Source organism: Neomonachus schauinslandi, chromosome 6, assembly GCF_002201575.2.
Source record: "Neomonachus schauinslandi chromosome 6, ASM220157v2, whole genome shotgun sequence".
In the NCBI taxonomy this organism is placed as follows: Eukaryota; Metazoa; Chordata; class Mammalia; order Carnivora; family Phocidae; genus Neomonachus; species Neomonachus schauinslandi.
The window spans coordinates 88,002,451-88,024,130 of record NC_058408.1 but is presented as its reverse complement, the minus strand read 5'-3'; the positions used below and the strand labels follow the sequence as shown (position 1 = coordinate 88,024,130).

The 21,680-nt window shown below is 38.2% G+C and overlaps 1 protein-coding gene and 1 pseudogene across 2 annotated transcripts; one reads left to right on the top strand and one right to left on the bottom strand.

Annotated features, from left to right (window-relative positions):
* The first annotated feature begins 1,786 nt into the window (after window positions 1-1,786).
* Window positions 1,787-3,182, top strand: LOC110589580 (annotated as a pseudogene).
* A 1,982-nt stretch (window positions 3,183-5,164) lies between these two features.
* Window positions 5,165-20,992, bottom strand: TFAM (transcription factor A, mitochondrial). 2 transcript variants are annotated; one of them, XM_021699605.1, is made up of 7 exons: window positions 20,756-20,992; window positions 20,102-20,220; window positions 18,561-18,631; window positions 17,999-18,148; window positions 14,958-15,053; window positions 8,864-8,920; window positions 5,165-8,369 (listed from the first exon to the last, which is right to left on the bottom strand). In XM_021699605.1, the coding sequence occupies exons 1-7, from the start codon at window positions 20,854-20,856 to the stop codon at window positions 8,223-8,225; spliced, it is 741 nt and encodes a 246-aa protein (XP_021555280.1). In that variant the 5' UTR covers window positions 20,857-20,992; the 3' UTR covers window positions 5,165-8,222. The 2 variants fall into 2 exon arrangements, with proteins under 2 accessions (XP_021555280.1, XP_021555281.1); XM_021699606.1 differs by lacking the exon at window positions 14,958-15,053 and having other exon boundaries at window positions 20,756-20,983.
* Between the last annotated feature and the right edge of the window lie 688 nt (window positions 20,993-21,680).

Below are 21,680 nucleotides of genomic sequence, written 5' to 3'. Positions count from 1 at the left end.
CACCAGCAGAGGTCCTATCTCTTTCACAGGAAATTCACATCTTACTACATGTGTTAAAAGTAGCCTGGGGTTAGCTAGAAACAGTATTTATCGGCCTTTTTCAAATCATGGCATTCAAAAAGTGGTTTTATTCACAAGGCATACTGGAGTAAACAGAAGCAGCTCCTGACTCTGGTTCTTCCAAGCAAAAGCCTAACTACAACAGAGGTGAAAGGAATGCCTAAGCACACTCATAACTACAGTGACCATATGCTCCAGGTTGCTTATTGTCCAGGTATGACTACTAATTCCTGCTTTTTCAAAAAACCTCCCAGCTTGGATAATGGACTATAATTACCCTGCCTATAACCCACTCAGAGTAATACCAGCCCCTACTACCAGGTTGGGAAGCCACACTACAGTACTACTCCCACCAAACTCCCAGCTGCACGTTATTTTACCAAGAGAACTTATAAAAGCCAATGCTTAGTTCTACCCTCCAGATTTTGACTTTAGGTATCTGCATGTTTAAAAGCTCTAGGGTTGATTCTTTTGAGTAAGGGTTAAGAATCATAGCACATAGTTTGGATAGAGCCCACCATACAGTATCATATCATTCTACTTTCGTTAGCTGAGGCAAAATAAGGAGAAACAAACTCTAGCCTGTCCATTCTGACTCCCCTTCTGCTCCACCCAACCCCAATTTCTCTCCAACAACCTTAAGGGATAACCTTTGTTACCAGCCCCCACTACTCAGTACTGGTGAGACCTGGATGATTTTCACTCACCTTATGTGGTTTGTTTACATTGGCACCAGTGAACTCCTATTAATCCCTACCCATCCCCTATCTTCCAAAAATACCTAGAAATTACTGCTCTATTGATGGCACGGTTTCTTGTTTTCTAATATTGCTATATTTGTCTACTTGTTTTGCATTTCTTTAGCCCCTTTAATGAATTTTGGAAAAGGAAAAGGGAAGGCTTCATCTCACCATTTTCAAACTTTTTTTCATCATTTGGTTTTTATAGAGAGCAATGGCTAGTTCTAATTATTTTCTTCATGTACATTTTTTTGTTCTTAATATTCAGCAACAAACTTCATCAACAATCAATTCCCATTTTCCATTGAAAAAGAGGGACACTTCCCTTCTGAATCCAAGATAACCCTGTCAATAATAGTAATGGCTAAATGTTGTGACATATCTCACCATCCATTCAAATTGTCATTCAGGCTCTTATTACAGTAGACAAGTAGGAGCTTCGCAAAAGTAAAGACTGAGGGTGAGGAGATAGCTTTGGGTAAATATCCTGAGTTGTTTAGGTCTAACTTATATCTGATACTAAGTTTACACATAATCATATGTTGTTAATGTCAAAATTAAGAGAAAATTTCTATGCCTTTAACAAATCTCCACTACCCTCACCTAAGTACTTTTGTAGTCAAGGCATAAATTCCCAAGTGGTAAAAAATACTGGCTTCAAAAAACATAAAACACAAACAAAAAAAAAACTACTGGCCTCTACCACCAGTAAAACTAAGTACCTGCCACCAGTAAAATTCTTGTTCACCTTAGTTACACAACTACTGAGGACCTGTTCTACTGGTGACTGAGGAAAAAAAAATCCAAAATTGGTAGCAAATGCTCATAATGCTTCAACAATTTCTGAAGGATTAATAAACAAATTTGGACCCCTCCTCTCATCACTTAATCCCACCCAATTCAATGCACAAAATTTCCAGTATAAACAAGTAATTTAAATAGAACCTTAGAGAGCATGGCCTGGGAGCTGAGCGGAGGCAGAGGAGATGGCTTCCCAGCCGCTGCCTCCCCACCCCCCCACCCTCCCCCGGAAACCCTGGGGGACCCGCCGAGTTCCTGGGGCCGGGCCAGGACTAGGACCTGGCCCCACTTTGCAATCTGCTTATTTGGGTCCTACTTTACTGACGAGCCCTGGCCAACCAACACTTACCAGAGTGCCCCCACCTATTCTTCCAAGGCCATCCCAGCAGACAGGAAGCAGCAATGTGAGTACTTTCAGACCTGCTTATAGCTCATTTTCTTCAGGATATGGTACTTATGGACATTCATTTTCTGGAAGCTATAGCCCTTATAGTTATGGATATAATGGGTTGGGCTATAACCGTCCCTGTGTAGATGATCTGCCACCGAGTAGATTTGTTCAACAAGCTGAAGAAAGCAGCAGGGGTGAGTATCGTGCATGCATTTGCCTCTGTCAGTATGATGACGGATGCTACCTTTTCAGCTGTCTATAACAGTTTCAGGGCTGTATTGGATGTAGCAAATCACTTTTCCCGATTAAAAATACATTTCATAAAGGTTTTTTCAGCTTTTGCCTTAGTTAGGTCTATAAGGTATCTTTAGAGACAGTGCAGTGGATGATAGTTTAAGAGGCTCTGAGAATGAGGACCTTTGGGCAGAAAGTGAAAAACTGTGGCTTGCCTTGGTGATGAGGACAGAGCAGCTAACTCAGCAAAATCTTGGCCAATATTCTTGTTTTTTGCTCTTTTTTTTTTTTTAAAGATTTTATTTATTTGACAGAGAGAGCACAAGCAGAAGGAGAGAGAGGGAGAAGCAGGCTCCCTGCTGAGCAAGGAGCCTGAATGTGGGACTCGATCCCAGGACCCTGGGATCATGACCCGGGCCGAAGGCAGCCGCTTAACCGACTGAGCCACCCAGGTGTCCCTTGTTTTTTGCTCTTATCCTTGCTGGTGGTCCTTACCTCATCTGGAAACTGCTGTCTACCCATAACGATGAAGTAACAGACAACACAAACTGGGCAAATGTGAGGATGACCATGTAGCTGCTAGAGCAGAATATGATTTTGCTGCTGTATCTGAAGAAGAAATTTCTTTCCATGCTGGTGATATGCTAAACTTAGCTCTCAAAGAACAGCAACCCAAAGTGTGTGGCTGGCTTCTGGCTAGTCTTGATGGTCAAACAAGACTTATACCTGCTAATTATGTCAAAATTCTTGGTAAAAGAGGTGGAAAAGCAGTGGAGTCCAGCAAAATTTCTAAGCAGCAACAATCTTTTACCGATACAACACTAATTAAAGAAGCCACACCTACTGATTCTTTGGATGAACAGGAAGCTGCCTTTGACTCTGTCTTTGTTGAAACTATTAAGGTTCCAGTTGTACCTGATTCCACTGGGAAAGGTGGAGATAAACAAGATCTTTGATATCTTTCATGTTTGCCTGCAATTGAACTATACTTTTAAAAAATTACTTCTAGGGGTGCCTGTGTGGCTCAGGTGTTAAGCGTCTGCCTTTCAGCTCGGGTCATGATCCCAGAGTCCTGGGATCGAGCCCCGCATTGGGATCCCTGCTTGGCAGGAAGCCTGCTTCTCCCTCTCCCTCTCCCCCTGCTTGTGTTCCTTCTCTTGCGTTGTCTGTCAAATAAATAAATCTTTAAAAAAAATTACTTCTAGGGTGCCTGGGTGGCTCAGTTCGTTAAGCGACTGCCTTCGGTTCAGGTCATGATCCTGGAGTCCCAGGATCGAGTCCCGCATAGGGCTCCCTGCTCAACAGGGAGTCTCCTTCACCCTCTGACCCTCCCCCGCTTGTGCTCTCATTCTCTCTCAAATATATAAAATCTTTAAAAAAAATTACTTCTTACAAAGAAATTAATCTACAATCCAATGAACACATTTGTTAAATGGCTATTCCAGATATTTCCCTGCTAGAAATTATTAAAGTTATACACTAGCATGTTGGTCTAGTCACCTGGTTACATTTTACAAGTTACTGAACCTCACAGTCCAATTTATTTCACCTAGATTTTAAGATTATGGAGATTGCTATCATTTTCATCTGTTATTTGAAAGTAAGATTAATGAACTATAGAATACACCGTTTGCTACAGTAGGGGTCTTTAATGCTTTTTAAAGTTAGAGCTTAAGGGCGCCTGGGTGGCTCAGTCGTTAAGCAGCTGCCTTTGGCTCAGGTCATGATCCCAGAGTCCTGGAATCAAGCCCCACATCGGGTTCCCTGCTCGGCAGGAAGCCTGCTTCTCCCTCTCCCACTCCCCCTGCTTGTGTTCCCTCTTTCCCTGTGTCTTTCTCTGTCAAATAAATAAATAAAATCTTAAAAAAAAAAATAAAGTTAGAGCTTAATTGATTTGGAATCCTCAGAAATCAAGTGATATATAAATATGAGAACAGGCTAAAGCCTTTTTTTTTTTTACAAATTTAAACGGAATAAAAATTTTCTGATCTGTGTATAAATAAATAAATAAAACCTTAGAGATGTCTATAGCGAAATTTAAACTGAATAAAAATTTTCTGTTCTGTGTATAAATAAATAAATAAATCGAACCTTAGAGATGGCTATAATCAAGTTTTTTAAATTAAGGCTGGTAGTTGGCAGCCTATATAATAAAAGGTCACTGTGTCAAAACTATACACTCCCTTCCTTCTTCCCACATTTTATACAGGATTTGTGAGGAAGGAGAAATGAAACTGGATAAATTCTAAATTCAGTCAATACAAGCAAAAAAGACTAAATTCAAATACTTTGTTGCACATCACCTAAGTAAATCAGAAACCATTTTATAGAAGGGTGTTTCAAACGATGTTAAAATGAAAAAAATATTTAGCTTATTTAAAATTCTTGTTTAGGGTCTATTTTAAATATTTAGTTCCTTACCCAGTAAAATTTTTAAAAATATTTTAAAATGTATTAAATGGTTTTGTATCTTATTTGCCATTAAATATAATAAATGATTTAATCAATTATCAAAAGTACTTTGTGAACAATGTGAGAGTCTGATGAAAGCAGCTTTGTATAATTATGCTTTGTTTTTCAAATTCAAAGTAATAAATGTTCATTTTATTCTTTCCAAAGACTCAATTTAAAAAATATTTTAAAAATATTTAGCATATTACTGCTTTAAAATTTTAAAACACAGTCTGTGCTTAATAACATTTTCAAATTTGTCTGTAAGAGGTTGCTGCTATGTAGAGGAGGGAAAGTGGTTGGGGACAGGAAAGAAAGGATGAGAATATTCTTAAAGTGAATGTTGATAAAATTAAGAGAAATAATGGATATCATCATCAGTTAACTATATAAAAACTTCCTGCTGTTTTAGCACAACCTGGTGATGACTGTTTTAGGTACAGCAAATGTCAGAAAAAAATCAATAAAATTTTCTAGTTATTTTAAATCCACTTCGAGTAATATCCTTTTAATTCACAAATTTAAATATACACATTCAGAGCAACTATAAAAACATATGCCTTATTTTTAAAATGGCATTTCCAAAAAAGGAGTTAGCCAAATACAATAGCAAAATTACATGATTACAGTAGGCTGAATGTGCAAGACATCCTTTAAGTAAGTATCAGAAAGTAAAATAATCACACAGCCCTCTATTCTGTCATCAAATTATTTCAAAAACCCTAATATTGGTACTCCCATGAACAAAAGTACAGAAACCTCTTTATGACAAACGGCTTAGAACAGCGTAACACTGTTTCATTTCTTCAGCATCTTCCCCTCTAGCACTCTTTTGTACTTCCTACAGCAATTACTTTGTTGGGGCAACTTAAGAAACATCTAAAAAGCAAGGCTTTAAGTGAGTGGTCACTGGTTACTGATAAAAGTTCTTGTTCTTTATAACAGAAACTTTGAGTATACTGTTAATCAAGATGGCATTTGGCATATGGCATGCCCGTCTTCAGCATGTACTGGTTTATTAAGAAAGGTGTGGAATCAGATTATTCTAATATATAAAGTATTAACAGTAACATTCTCTTACAAACAAAGCAAACTCAATACAATTTGATATTATAATCTAGTTCTGCTCTAGCTCTTTCCACTGTTTCATACTTCTTTTTCCTATATGAGGGTGTAAATACTTGAGAACTTACCAGATACTGAGCCTCCCAATATATGTAGGAAGATCTGATTTGAATGTGTTGATTATAAAATAGCATCCATAGGTAAAATGCTAAAAGAGTGCAGAAGGTAATTGCAAAGATGTGTTTTGTACTTTTGTCAGGTGTTTACAAAATTCATTTCTATCTCACCCATTCTACAATACTCACTACCAACATTGACGCCTATGTGCTCCCTGGGCTCATCTGAAGCACAGGACACAGTAAATTATTTGACTAATGACTTTCACCGTTCTCCTAAAGATGGTATATAATAAGTACCATTCTAGATGCCACAGGGAGTGAGGGCTTAATTCTGGAAACCGAAATAAGAAACTGATAGACAACAGTGCACCTCCTCTTCTTTTCCAAAACACTCTAGCCTCAGAACCATGGTGTATCTATTTTTTTTTGCATGGTGTATCTATTTAACTAATGGCAGACTGTCCTGTATTCATAACCACAGGGGAAAGTTGTTTGAAAACACCCAACTTTATACATTTAAATCTTATTCTTCCTCTTGTTATATTTTTCTCTTCAGTCCCTACCTTTGTCAAGCTCAGTATACATAAGTCACCTTTTTGTGACTTTTGACTTATTTTCTATCCAGAAACAACAAAAATCTTCAAAGCTTTTCTGGAGATTTAGAAACTACCATTTCTCAATATTTAGCATAATATAAAGCCCATATAAACTTTGAGTTATCCTGTTCCTGAACTGATGATGAGAGAGATGAATGATTTTGATCAAAAAAGTGGTATGGATTTTGAAAACCTTTGCTTGACTCTCCTAAGAGGATAAACAAATGCTAAAAGTTGGTAAGGTTTTGGTGGTATGTGCTAGCCGGAAAGTTCTTGAAGTTCATTTTACTAAGGCAAATACATCAAAAGAATCTCATTCCACACTATACAGACCTTTTTTTATTATACTGCAACATAATTTGAAACTAAAGATAATTTTCCTTGCTAACACTGTGGAGCAAGTTTGCTTAGCTTTTTCAGTGGTCTGACTTCTTTTCTCTTAAGGTAATGGTGACAAAGATTCTAAAACAAGAACCTCTGAAAGAGTTTTAAAGAACTACCCCAAGACATTTATACACTGGAACACTAGTCACACTACTCTGTACTATAGACCATAGGCTGACAAACTTACTTTATAAGGGGTTGGATAGGAAATATTTTAGGCTTTGCAGGATACAGTCTCTGAAACTACTACTCAACTGTCACCGTTGCACAAAAGCAACCATAAACCATGAGTAAAAGTATAACCATGTTCCAATAAAACGTTATTTATTTATGGACACAGAATGTCATATTAATTTTCATGTGTCTTGAAATTTTCTTTCTAATGACTTAAAATTGTAAACTCAATTCTTAGCCCACACGCCATGAAAAGCAGGCATTGGGCTCGATTTGGCTCACAGGCCAGAGCTGGGTGTGCCTTATACACGGGCTTATATATGTTATACAAAACGTTTAAATTCCAAGCCTAAGACTTTGGAGACTTGTTTTTAGATCTCTCATTTTAAAATTTATACCAGACAAATTATCTACTCTGGATAAATATACTCACATGAGAAAGAGAAAATAATTCAGAATACATATCCCTATTTAAAAAAGAAAACAAAATCTGCAAAATGAATGTTTCACCTTAAAACATATAATTAGGAAACATTTAAAATTTTTATTCTATGCAGTATAAAACAATATGCATAGATTTGGTACATAATTTCTTGGTTTTTACTGTGGGGAAAAAGGCAAGTAAAAGGTTTATAAATCTCTCCATCCCTTTTATAAAAACTGCAACTGAAATCAGCAATTCCTTGCATGTACAACCATCAACTCTGAATATATGAATTATACCTAGGGACTGGAATTTACCTAGATGAGTTATGGGTGCTCTTCTAAAATGTACAATTATATCATAGAACACTATGACTTGTACAATTTGGGACAGTTTTGAATATGAAACTCCTGCCTCCATATATAATATATAAGGAAACAAGAATACTCTTTGCAGTCATCAAGTATAAAAAAACTTCACAGTCTGATTTACCTTTATCAAAGGTAAAATGATTCACTGCTGCATTTCATGGATTATTTTGATCCTCAGTAGTTCCTTAACACAAAATAAATTTCACATGAACTTTTTATCTGTTTGGGTTTCCCAAAGCAAGATACTAATACAAAATGTACTGAACTGGCAGAAGTCCATGGGCTAAAGAAAAAGGAATTAAATATAAAATGTTCACCAACTTTATCCTTTCTAATTTTCAATAGCTTCAGGTATTGACACCTAATTGGTTTCTTGTGTCTATCCATTATGAACATAACTCAATCTTCTATTTTAATACTCCTCAGTGTCATCTTTTCCTTGGTGCTTTACTGTGCGACGTATAAGATCATTTCGTCCAACTTCCATCATTTGTTCTTCCCAGGATTTCATTTCATTATAATAACGAATTTTATCATCATTAGCAAGTTGAATATATACCTGAGAAAAAGTGTAACTGTTAAAATGATTTCTTTAGAAGAGTCCTTTACAATTAATTTCTAGAATGCTCCATATACTCTAGAAATCACCTTACTGTTCTACATGCATAAAGGGGGACTGAAGAAGGAATGCTTTTTGAGATAAAAGATGAGAAAAGAGGCAGAGATAAAGATTTTTGTAAGAATTAATAAAGCTGGTACAATTTTAGGGCTTGGGATGTGGGAGAGGAGCAGAGGTAAGGCGTAACTGTCACTGGATAGAGTGAGTACTCTAAGTTATGAGTGACATTGTTTTAAAATACCAATTTTATTTGCAATTAAAAACTACCAAAAGAAAAAAGCCACACCGTTTCTAAGGATATAAAAATAATTTTAAAATATTTTAAAGTGTTATTAGTGATATAAAATTGTTTTCACATGAATCAAGCCTTGCCCTAATATATTCTCTCACAGCTATTCTAACTAGATACTGGAAACTAAAACCATACTACTTACCTGTTTTTGAGAACTAGAGAGATTTTTCCAGTTTTCATTTATAGTCTTCAGCTTTACCTGTAAAACACATATGTTTAAGTAGCAGATACAGAGACTTCAGTGGTTAAAGATCTTTTTTTTATTATTCATTCCAACAATAAAATCTCAGACGTCAAGAATCACAGGCAGTCTTATCAATTCCTACCTTTCTTTCTAAATAAAAACTATTAAACTGTTGAAACATACAAAAAATGAATAGGATGAAGATATTTACCTTTTTATTGAGATATAATCAACATGTAACATTTTATTAGTTTCAGGTGTAAACTTCGATTCGTTATTTGTATATACTGTGAAATGATCACCACCGTAAGTCTAGTTAACATCTGTTACAATAACACTGTTACAAAAATTTTGTTTGTGATGAGAACTTTTAAGATCTATTCCAGGCAACTTTAAAATATTAAGTATAGTCACTATGTTGTACATTATATCCTCAAGACTTATTTATTTAAAATTAGAAATTTAGGGCGCCTGGGTGGCTCAGATGGTTAGGCTTCTGCCTTCGGCTCAGGTCACGATCCCAGGGTTCTGGGATCGAGTCCCGCATCGGACTCCCTGCTCGGCGGGGAGCCTGCTTCTCCCTCTGCCTCTCTCTCTCTCGGTCTCTCATGAATAAATAAATAAAATCTTTAAAAAAATAAAAAATAAAAAATAAATAAAATTAGAAGTTTATACCCTTTGACCATTCTCACCCATTTTGGGCCCCAACCCTAACCTCTGGCAACTACCAATCCATTCTCTATAACTATGAACTTGGTTGTTTTCAAGATTCCACTTATAAAAGAGATCATCCAGTATTTATTTGTCTGTTTATTTCACTTAGCCTGCTCTCAAGTGCCATCCGTGCTGTTGTAAATAGCAAGATTTCATTCTTTTTGATGGCTGAATATTCCATTGATAAATAAACCACAGTTTCTTTATGCATTCATCCATTGATAGACAGCTGGATTGCTTCCACGTCTTGATTATTGTAAATAATGCCCAATGAACACGGGGGTATGTAGATATCTTTTCGAGATAGTGTTTTTGGTTCCTCTAGATAAATACCCAGAAGTAGAATAGCTGGATCATATGGTAATTTTATTAATTTTTTGAGGAACCTCCATACCATTTTCTATAGTGAGCTGCAATTTACATTCCCATCAACACATGCACAAGGGTTCCCTTTTCTCGGCATCCTTGCCAACACTCATGATTTTCTCATCTTTTTGATAACAGCCATTCTTTTTGATAATAGCCATCTTCTGATAGTATCATTCTGGGGTGATATCTCATTGTGGTTTTGATTTGTATTTCCCTGATCATTACGGATGCTGAACACCTTTTTATGTTAAGCTAACACCTGTTAGCCATCTGTATGTCTTCTTTGGAAAAATGTTTATTCAGATCCTCTCATTTTTTTTAAAGATTTTATTTATTTATTTGTCAGAGAGAGAGAGAGCATGCAAGCAGAGGGAGGGGCAGGCAGAAGGAGAAGCAGGCTCCTCTCTGAGCAAGAAGCCCAATGCGGGATTCGATCCCAGAACCCTGTGATATGACCTAAGCCAAAGCCAGACACTTAACCGACGGAGCCACCCAGGCACCCCCTCCCCACTTTTTAATCAGATTTTTTTTTTACTATTGGGTTGTACGCGTCCTTTACATATTTTAGATATTAACACATATATGATTTTCAAATATTTTTCTCTCATTCAGTAAGGCTGCCTTTTCACTCTGTTAATGGTTTCCTTTGCTATGCAGATGTATCCTTTTTGATTCAGCAATATTAATATCCAAGTATAAATCTATATTCCTATGATAGACTAACTTCTAAGATTAAGCGTTTATTTCTTCCCTGTATCTTAATGTTTTATTCTAAAATCTGTGCCAAAGTGTTTAGGTGTAGTCATAGGAACAAAACAACACTAGTCCTTAATTCTACTTAGCTGAACTTAATTATATGACTTGGAAAAAGTCATTATTATCTCCCTTAGGCTTGGTTCTTCATTTATAAAATTAAAAGGATTCAGGGAACCCATGGCTGGAGGAAAGGCAGAGAGGAGAGTCAGCACACCTCATAGAGCTTGTGCTGTTACTTCCAGAAAGCAGAGACTGAAGGAATAAATGGGTGGGTGGAGAATGAGGGGCAGAGGGAGACAGACAGGGATAGGAGAAGGCAAGTGTGAAGGAGACAGGCAAATGGTCTGAAAAGTATCTGTTTAAAGCTAAGAGGAAGTCATCAGTGATTTTAAGGAGAAGCAGAATAAGAATAATGAACTTTACTGTTCTGAACTCTTAAATTTTGTCCTATCAACAAAAATGGAGGTACCCGATAGTATCTAGGGCTACATAACCATTACGTTTTGAACATTTTAAAACTTACCTTTATAAACACATCTAATATATTCAGGGACAGTTACTAAATAACTGCTCTCTTAGCTTTGGAAGGAATTGCTGTAATGCTCTCAATTCTTTAAGTTTTTTGCTTTATTTAATCCATAAAGTTTTGTATTCACTGAGTTCAACAATAATTTATGAAGTTGCATGCCTAAATAATCTGAGCTTTCACCTAAATAAAATAATTCATTAAAAAAAATTAAAGAGATGGAAAGGTATTTACTTTTGCTCCCTCCTAAAACCCATTAAACAAAGCCCTTCCACCAGGTGAGAGGAACAGTGAGAGGATGCCAGCTATGAACCAAGAGGGACCTCACCAGTAGGCAACCATGATGATGTCTTGATCTTGGACTTCCCAGCCTCCAGACTGTAAGCAATAAATTTCTATTGTTTATTTTTTTTTAAAAGTAAATGAATAAGCATTTTTTTTATGGCATAAGCCCACATGGAAAAGACAACAGGAGAGGGCACTACCGACACAAAATTTTAGAAGCTGAAAAGCAGGTGGAGAAATGGTGACTTACCTAACCAACAAGGCAAATTCCCAAGCTGGCATTGGGGAAAGCCAAAAAAGCACACCAGTTCACAATGCAGAATTCCCAAGTAGCTCAGGAATTGGCAGCATCAGATAGGTAGAAAACAGCAGTGAAAGTTGGGCTTAAAACAGGAGACTGACCGAAATTCTCTTGAAAAGGAGATTAAATCTCCACCATGGGCAGATTCTAGGATTTATCCTCTCAAAAGGGTAAAACAGAGCTACTCTGTGGATACCAGGTACAGTTGGGGCCAGTGGCGATTAAGTAAAAATGTATATAGTATCCAGAAAGAAAGGCAAAAAAGGCTAAGAGAAAATAATACAGAAAAGAAAATGAGAGGACCAGCTCAGAAGACTCTCTCTTAGAGAGAACAGAGGAAAAAAAGAGGGGAAGGGAAGAAAAATGAAAGCAGATCACATTCAAAGGACTAATAATCAAAATGGCTTTATACTTCTCAAAAGCAATAACAAGAAGCTACAAGGGGCACCTGGGTGGCTCAGTTGGTTAAGCAGCTGCCCTCGGCTCAGGTCATGATCCTGGAGTCCCGGGATCGAGTCCCGCATCGGACTCCCTGCTCAGCAGGGAGTCTGCTTCTCCCTCTGACCCACACCCCTCTCATGCCCTCTCTTTCTCTCTCTCTCAAATAAAATCTTAAAAAAAATACAATAACAAGAAGCTACAAGAGAAAGAAGCAATATTTTTAAACTTTTGAAAGAACATGATTCCTACCCTAGAATTCTATGCCTAAATCATCAAACAAATGTAATGATAGAAATATTTTCAGACATGCATAAACTCAAAAAATTGATCTTCCATGTACTCTCACTGGGGAGATGCTATAAACCAAGAAAGACAACAGAAGAAGCAAAAGCACCACAAGGATGAATGTCAACTGTGCACTAAGCATAAAAGGCCACAACCAAATTGGAACAAATCAGAGGCACGAGACTAAAACTGACAGAATAGCTAATGCATCTAAATGCACTGAAAGCTGGTGAATATATTTAAGAGTTTAAGGCTAAATTACTGATAGTATATAATAAGCTAAGGAAACAAAAACACAAAACATAATGAACTTCAGTGGAAGTGAGTTTTGTAAGAAAGGAAAAATAATCATAGCAAATGGCACAGCTCAGCTATAACTACATTATCATAGTAACATACTCGATATTGAACTAACCAAAATTATGGTAACTACACTGGGAGGCAGGTGAGTGGAAACATGTTGAACAGTGGGATGAGAAAGTGTTAAAGGTTAGTCTTAAATAGTGGGAGGTAATGCCTAAAATATAGATAATGCTTAAAATTGAAATAAATCAAGAAGTAACAATATAAGGTATTAATTACTTAAGAGATATGGAGGTAAATACCACAAGAATGAGCTAACAGTTGAAGGTATTTGCTTCTGGAGTAAGCAGTATGACAAGGCTGTGAAAACTGGTACCTTTCATAACAAGTCTTATTTTGATTCTTTTAACTATGAGGATGCATAACCAATATTTTTTAAATGATTAAAAATGACAGTTGCATTAATTTTAATTTCCCGGGATAGAGTCCCTCAGCCATTAAGCTTTCTAGGTGATTCCAAGGTAGTCTGAGTTGAGAACCACTGATTTAGGAGGATTCTCTAGCATATAACTTTCTTATACTGATAAAACTAAATCCAAAGTAAGTTAGTGATTGAGTAAATTCCAACTAAAAAAATAAATAGGCAGGCATTTTAGTAATGTAAAGACACAGAAACTGAATTTTTAAATCCCAAGGAGTGGGGCGCCTGATGTCTCAGTCGGTTAAGCATCTGGCTCTTGATTTTTTTTTTTTTTAAAGATTTTATTTATTTTTTTATTTATTTGACAGAGAGAGAGATAGCAAGAGCAGGAACACAAGAAGGGGGAGTGGAAGAGCGAGAAGCAGGCTTCCTGCCGAGCAGGGAGCCCGATGTGGGACTCGATCCCAGGACCCTGGGATCATGACCTGAGCCGAAGGCAGACACTTAACGACTGAGCCACCCAGGTGCCCTGGCTCTTGATTTTAACTCAGGTCATGATCTCAGGGTCCTGGGATCGAGCCCCGCAGTGGGCTCCCTGCTCGGCGGGGAGTCTGCCTGTCTCCCTCTCCCTCCGTCCCTCTCCTTGGCACGCATGCTCTCGCTCTCTCTAAAATAAGTAAATAAATCTTTTAAAAAAATAAGATAAAATCCCAAGGAAAAAATCAGTGAAAAGTATACAGCCAGGGAAGACTACGTCACATATACATTATTTAATCATATGTTAAACAGATTTACGAAATGATCCAAATAACCCAAAATGTGGCAGGGTGGCAAAAACCATCTCAGACTGACAAGAGTTAGGGATCTGAATACGTATCATATTATAAAAGGAAAAATATAATTGCCCATTTGGAGCTTCTAAGAAGGAAATAAAGGAAACAATAAGCCACAGCAGGAATGACGAGCTTCTCTTTTTCTTTGACCCATTCATATGATGATATTCATGTGTATAACACATTCCCACAGGCATAACCAAAATTTTATTAGAGGATGTAAGATGAAGCAATAGGTTATACTCAAATCCCAGTACAAAATATTGTAATTCTACTCTCACTCTTTCCCAGTGACTGCAAAACAGTTAAGAACTGCCAGATAAGGGGCGCCTAGATGGCTCAGTTGTTAAGTGTCTGCCTTCGGCTCAGGTCACGATCCCAGGGTCCCGGGATCGAGCCCTGCAGTGGGCTCCCTGCTCGGCGGGGAGCCTGCTTCTCCCTCTCCTACTCCCCCTGCTTATGTACCCTCTCTCACTGTGTCTCTGTCAAATAAATAAAATCTTTAAAAAAAAAAAGAATTGCCAGATAAGAAGTCTCCAGAACTTTGACACCCCTATAAATTTGAAAATGTTTTTTAAAATAGAAAAAAATTGAATATACATATATATTGGCCACTAAGTACTCAATCATATGTGGCAAGAAAAAGGGTTTTCCTTTAAAAGAGACACAAGAAAGAGGACCCTATTTGTATACTTATTTATAATAATTTACTACTTTTCTTCACCTCCTAACATATGGCACCCCTATAATTTTCTGTCTAAATATTTTAAAAATCAAAATAAACAAAAATTTAAAAAACAAATACTGTTCTGTTTTACCTGTGATGTACCATCCTTAGTTTCCTGGAACCTTTCAGCTATAAAAATGTTATAAGCTGAGCGAGGTCTTTTCGGTTTTCCAAGCATTGTTAACTCCTGAGTAACAAAAATGAAAAAAGTTAGATATAGTTTTAACTTCTGTGAGACTTAACTTTATCTACAGAAACTTTATTCACTACTATGCACTATGGAAAGTTCCTGTAAGTGAATGTTATAATTCTTACACAAAGTGACCATTCTGGGGATAAGAATTTTTTTGATAGCACTAAGTTTTGAAAATTATAATAGATTTTATGAGTTATTTTCCATATAAAAACATTTCCTTTACATATGATTTTCATAGTCTCCACAAACTGAATAACTGAGCAAATATGTACAAAATCTTTTTTAAAGGTTAAAACAATCTCAGCTTCATCCTTACAGGACACTACCATCTCCTAGTCACTACATGGCTCCACCACAACTCATGAACACTACACTATCTGTTTAATAATCTCTCATTTCATTTCCTTCTCTGATAAATCTCTCAACTTTTAAACCTCAACGATGTGTTAAATTCAATTCTTTTAACTGGACACCAAAGAGCAGGGGATGCAGGAGATGGAAAATACACATATCCCTTGCTGTTTAAATCAGTTTAGTTTCTGACTTTCAGAGAGTAAGGGATACTGCATTATCCTACTTAGTTTCTGAATTTGGATAGTAGTACTTGTAATTTATAAAAGTATATGGCTTTTGATGGTAATTTGGTTAAAGTCAATAACCCAATTTTTATTCATAAGTAAAAGAAGGACCCCTGTGATTTACTACCTTCTCCCTGAACTTCTCAGTCATAAAACTACTGTAGACTCCAGGCACTTTATAACTATTTCTTTTTTGTTTCTATAGCTACTGCTAGGGATTTCTCTCCCAGGTGCTCTACTTGTAACTTCCTGATCCCCACACTTCTCACCTGATTTCTAACTGGTTGGCACTGGGAATTTTCAATAGAAAGAAAAATTCCAACAGGGAGTGAAAATGGAAGTCTGAGAGAAAAAACCTTCAGGTTTCAAGTTTCTGGTTCTACATGCAAGGAGCTTGGAAGTCCTCTCACTCCTTCCTAACAATAAGTATAAAGCTGAACAGACTGAAAAATCAACAACCTTTCTTGGATCCAAAAGAAAGAGGAGGAAACAGGGCAAACTGCTGTCCCCTAGACTGGAGAGACATACAAGTGAATATAGGGAGTCGAGGCAACCCCTGCTGGAACCAGTGCTGGGGTAGGAAAACCTCTATTGTAATAAATGAACTGCTGGATGCTCTGTGTGGACAACTCTTAAGAGTTTAAAAACTACAGGGGGACCCAATCATAGGAGGGTCCGCACAGTATTATGAGATTTACCTCCAGGAGCTAGACCAGATTTCCACAATAAATACTGGAAAAAATCCCCTCCTGCTTCTGTGAGGGGAAGAGGAAAAGAAACTATTTTGAAATGCCTGAGCACTCAACTATTAACAAGGCCTGCCCTCAGGGTTAACTAGTAAAGGAGAACCTAACTGACCTGAGTGGAGGGAAATACCCAACTCCTGCACACTCTAGCCATCCTGTCCCACACCTAAGGGGGAGGCGGTGTGTGCAGGAGTGAACTGAGAAACTCTTGTGAAGTTCACACACAAGTGGCAAAGGCTCACTAAAAGATCAGGACCTAATCACAGGACTACAGAATGCTTTTCTTGCCCCCACACCTCATCACATTATGAAGGCCTATTTACAGTAGTTCCTTCTACCCAGTACCTCACGTCCGTCTATCAAGAAAAAACTTCCAAGGCATACTAAAAAGCAAAAAAACATAATTTGAAGAGACAAAGCAAGCATCAGAACCAGATGAGAGGGATGTTAAAATTATTAGGCCAAGAATTTAAAACAACTAGATTAATATGCCAAGGACTCTAGACTGCATGCAAGAACAGACTGGCAATAAAAAACACAGAGATGGAAAACCCAAGGATGAACCCCTGCCCCCCCCCCAAAAAAAAGTTAGGTATCAAAAATGCTGTAATAGAAACAAAGAATGTCTTTGATGGACTTATTAGACTGGACATGGCTAAAGAAAGAATCTCTGATCTAAAGGACATATTAATAGAATCCTCAAAAATCCAAAAGCAAAGAGAAAACTGAAAAAAAAAAAAAAAACTGAACAGTCTATCCAAGGCCTATGGGACAACCTACAACAGGTGTAACAAACATATAATGGGAATACGAGGGGTGCCTGGGTGGCTCAGTCAGTTAAGTGTCTGCCTTCGGCTCAGGTTGTGATCTCAGGATCCTGAGATTAAGCCCTGTGTTGGGCTCCCTGCTCAGCTAGAAGTCTGCTTCTACCTCTCCCTCTGCCCCTCATGCTCGTGTGCACGTGCTCTCCCTCTCTCTCTGTCTCTCAAATAAACAAAATCTTTTTTAAAAAAATAATGGGAGCACGAGGAGAAAGAGTAAGGAACAAAAGAAACATATGAAAGGGAAATCCCATATCACTGCCCAATCCTCATTTCTGGTCCTCTCCACTCTTAACAATGGATGGGTGCATTAAAAAGGAAGGGAGAATAAAAGTGGGACAATAAACTTTAGTAATCACACCTCCAAATACTATCCCTAAGTAGACACAGTATTTCTCTTATTTTCTTTTCTGGCTCCCTTTTACTAATTGGATCAGAAGACTAGATGACTATCTAGATTACTGACTTTAAAATGGATGAGTCCTCAACTCTGGTGCTAGGAGGGCTTGACATTAGGGTCAGGGAGAGAAATGCTGGCATCTCACATCAAAGTCTCAAATCTACTTTTCCAAAGAAATAGTTTTAACTCTGATGACCATTTTCTATAGTATATAGACACCTAACAACTGAGCCACCTAGGCGCCCCTATCTCGTTATTTCCTAAATGGGGTACTCCTGATGACATTCTACCATTTAGCCACACATATTAATATAAGAAAAACTCTCTATATTCATAGTTATATAAATTTCAGTCCTTTGCCATAGGGAAAGAATATTTCAATAATACTCACTCTTTTTTTTATTAATGCTTTCTTTTTTAAACGTTTTTGCAGAATTTCTTTTTCCAAAGATATGATCTGACTTGGAGTTAACTGTTCGTGAATTCTGCTTATCTCTTCTTTGTATGCCTGCCAGTCTGCCCTGTAAGCATCTTCATATATCTATAAATAAAAAGCCCAAATAAGAAGTCAATAAACTACTGCTGACAAATTAAACATAGCACACCTGCCAGGGAAAGACAACTGCATGACTTCAGATAAAGACAGGCTGAACCACCAAGTGGAAAATGTGCTCTGGAATCACATGTATATGGATTAAAAACATATATTTTTCATATACATGCTAACCAAGGTGAGAGTCTACCAATTAGTCTTCAATTTCAGATTGCTGCCAACCCTTCGTCACCACTGCAATACATTCACATTCTAATCGTTTATGTGAATCAGAAGGTATGAAGTTCCTTTATAGATAATGGGTATTAAATATAATTTTTTTTGGTACCTTAAAGGACATGACTATTGTTTTTAACTGCAGAATAACTGGTCAGCAATGCTGAAAAACCAATATGCTTACTTTTTTCTCTGAATCAGGAAGTTCCCTCCATAGTTGGGCGATTTTTCTAATTAGTTCTGAATTTTTCGCATCTATAGATTGGAATAAAATGAAAAAAAGTCACAATTTTATGTCTCAGGATTAATTCTAAAGACTTCTAGGAAAGTATAATCCATTAGCTCTAAGTTTTATTACAGATGCCTCTCTACCACACACAACTCAATACAATGATTTAGGTTTTCTTTAATCAACTACTTTAAATTTGATAATTTCATATTTTATTCAACATTGTTAAAATCTGTTATCTAAAAATTAAGAAGTATATCACATACCCCCAAACAGTCCTTAGAAATTATTAGTTTAAGCAGTTGGGTAATCAACTTCTTCAAGCTTTTTACTTCGTATTTCAAACAAAACTTTTTTCCCAGTCTTTCAGGAATTATTAAGTTCATAAAGCCTGACTAAACAATAAAATATAGTCTTGATTCATATAACATCACCTTGTATTTCAATTACAGAAATACTATTTGCAAACAAACTATTCTCAAATCAATTCATTATTCCCCATTTCCTTCCTCATTTTAACTGGAATGACTGGGATGTATGTAAACATTTTAACAAACCACTGAGTTTGAACTACCATATTTTAAAAGATGTGAGTACTTCTGAAACATGTCTCTTAAACCAATTCTTTATAATGTGAGAATTTTCATTACAGCTCATTTGGTTTGCACAAGCGCCCTGTGAAAGGGCTTTTAGAAATCATAAACAAAGTTGACTGTTATTAATTTATTATCTTTACACCACTATAACCCCAAAGGCAGGCCCACAGCCTTTCTAGGGAGTCAACAAACATACTACCTGGAAATCTCTTTTTTCAGGAATTCAACCAATTTCCAGTGAAAAAGCTCTTGAAATTAGCAGTAATTTGTATAGAGCTTTAGAGTTTATAGAACACATCCACGTAAGTTATCATTTCATTGCAACTTCCTTAACAATTCCCTGAAGTAGGAGCTAAGTAAGAGATAAGATGATTTATCAATGGTGCTCCATGCCAATGGCAACCAAATCCTCTAAATTCAGTTTTTTCATCCTCTTCCCTGGATGCTTTCCACTCCACATGCAGCTGTTTTTAAAATACCTTTCATTAAATGTCAGGAGGATAAAGTCAACGATACTGTAACAGCATTGTATGGTGACTGTTAGTAGCTACACTTGCGGTGAGCACAGCATAATGTAGAGAGTTGTGGAATCACTAGAGTCACTATGTTGTACACCTGAAACTACCATAACACTGCGCGTCAACTATACTTCAATAAAAAATATATATAGTAATAAAAAAGTAAAATGAAAATAGCTTTCATTACCTCGTAATTTATTTTTAAGGCATTTCTACTTGGTAAAAGATATGTCCTACTTCCTATTTTATGGACCACTAAATGTAATGATTGTGTTTCCGCAGTCAATGGATGCTTTGAAAATGCAAATCAGGTTTGAAGTTTAACTGTTTTAGTGTCCTCTTCATTACTTCATAAAAGAGTAAATGCTCCAAAACTCCTTACCTGGGTTCTGAGCTTTAAATATGGGTAGCTGTTCTTTAGAAAATCGAACGTATGAAGTCAGAGGCTTCTTTGGATAACTATTCGCGGTGGATGAAAAACATCTCGGTACGTACGCAAAACTACGTATAAAGAAAATAACCAATATCAAGTATTTAATTGACAATATTCATTTGTATATGAACACAGATCCCAAATGAGATGTCATCAAGACGCTACAGATGACACCGTGTTTGTGACACTTAAAACCCTTTCCTAACCAGAAGGAAGACCTGCAAATCTGAAGTCTCAAAGCTCTCTCTATGCCTGCTAGGAAGGGCAAAATGGAGGAAAGCATCTATACTTCAGCTCCCGGCCCCTGCCTCCTTAACGCCTATATTGATGGCGGGAGGCTCGTGGCGCGACTTCGCAGAGAACTCTGGACGGGTGCTACAAGGTTGGACAGTGCGGTGGGGCGGGAAGGAAGGCGAAAGGTGGAGGGTGGCCGGAAAAACTACTGGCGTAAGGCCTGGTCTCAAAACCACCTAGGCAAAGTCGAGGTCTGAGTCAAAGGGCCATAGTGGCCCGGACCTCGTAGGAAGGACAAAAAGTATACATTCCAATCCCAGAGCGTCCTGGGCCGTGCCACCTCACGAGGTGGCACGCGAGCGGTCCCACCTGAAAGAAGAGCGCAGCCGACTTCCACAGCCCGCGCAGAGGTCCGCTCCGGACTTTCCCAGGGCACTCAGCACGCTCCACACGCCCCGGAAAAGCGCCATTGCACCAGCCCACAAAGCAGCGACCGGGCGCCAATCCCTGCGGCACAACAGAACAACTCCAACAATGACTAGAAGAACCCGCTGGCGACCCTCTGCAGTTTACTCTCATGCCCGCCACTCGCGAGGCACCATGGGAAATCCGCTAGCATCCGGTTGGTAGTAGGGGGCGGAGCAAGGCAGAATTGACGCAGGCGCCGTAGTGGCTTCCCTGGTGGCCGGGGCTGCAAAGGAGGAGGAGCTCGGGGGCGGAGAAGGGAAACCGCAACCCGGCTCTCCTGCGGAGGGTCCTGGCCTCAAGGGGGCGCAGCTGAGCCGCCTCTGCCCCCGGCCCCCACCCTCCGCAGTCGTTTCCGGCGCGGGGCCAGGAGGTTGATGGAGGCACTGCGGCGGCCTCACACGGGTAGGGCAGTGCTGGCTGGCGTCCGCCTGTGACGACCGAAAGGGCTAGTACGTAACAGACAATTTTACATCGAGGACGCGGGATAACTGTGCCGTCCGGGCTGCTGCGAGGTGAGGCTAGCGGGTCCTGCGCGACGAGCGGAGCCGCTCACTTCAAGCCGGAGCTGGAGCTCTAGAGCCCAAAAATACTGCTGGGGCGGGGGTGGGGGAGTGGGAAGTAAGGAGTGTTTTCAAACCTAAAAATGCAGGTGTCCTGGCCTTGCCGCAGTGCCTGATTAAATATGTCTGTGTGAGGCCCGTGAATCTCTGTTTTCAACAAGTTCCTCACGGTTTAACAAATTCTGATGCCAGTGGTCATGGGACCGCATTTAAAGCAGTACGGATGTAGACTGTCCTCCGGTCCATTGCAACTATCCCAGACCCAG

Coding starts and splice junctions, on each gene's coding strand:
- TFAM (XM_021699605.1), bottom strand. CDS start 20,856: ATGGCGCTTTTCCGGGGCGTGTGGAGCGTGCTGAGTGCCCTGGGAAAG. Junction 18,632..20,101: donor ATTTAAAGCTCAGAACCCAG/GTAAGGAGTTTT, acceptor TCCAATCTATAG/ATGCGAAAAATTCAGAACTA. Junction 8,370..8,863: donor TCTCTAGTTCTCAAAAACAG/GTAAGTAGTATG, acceptor ACTTTTTCTCAG/GTATATATTCAACTTGCTAA.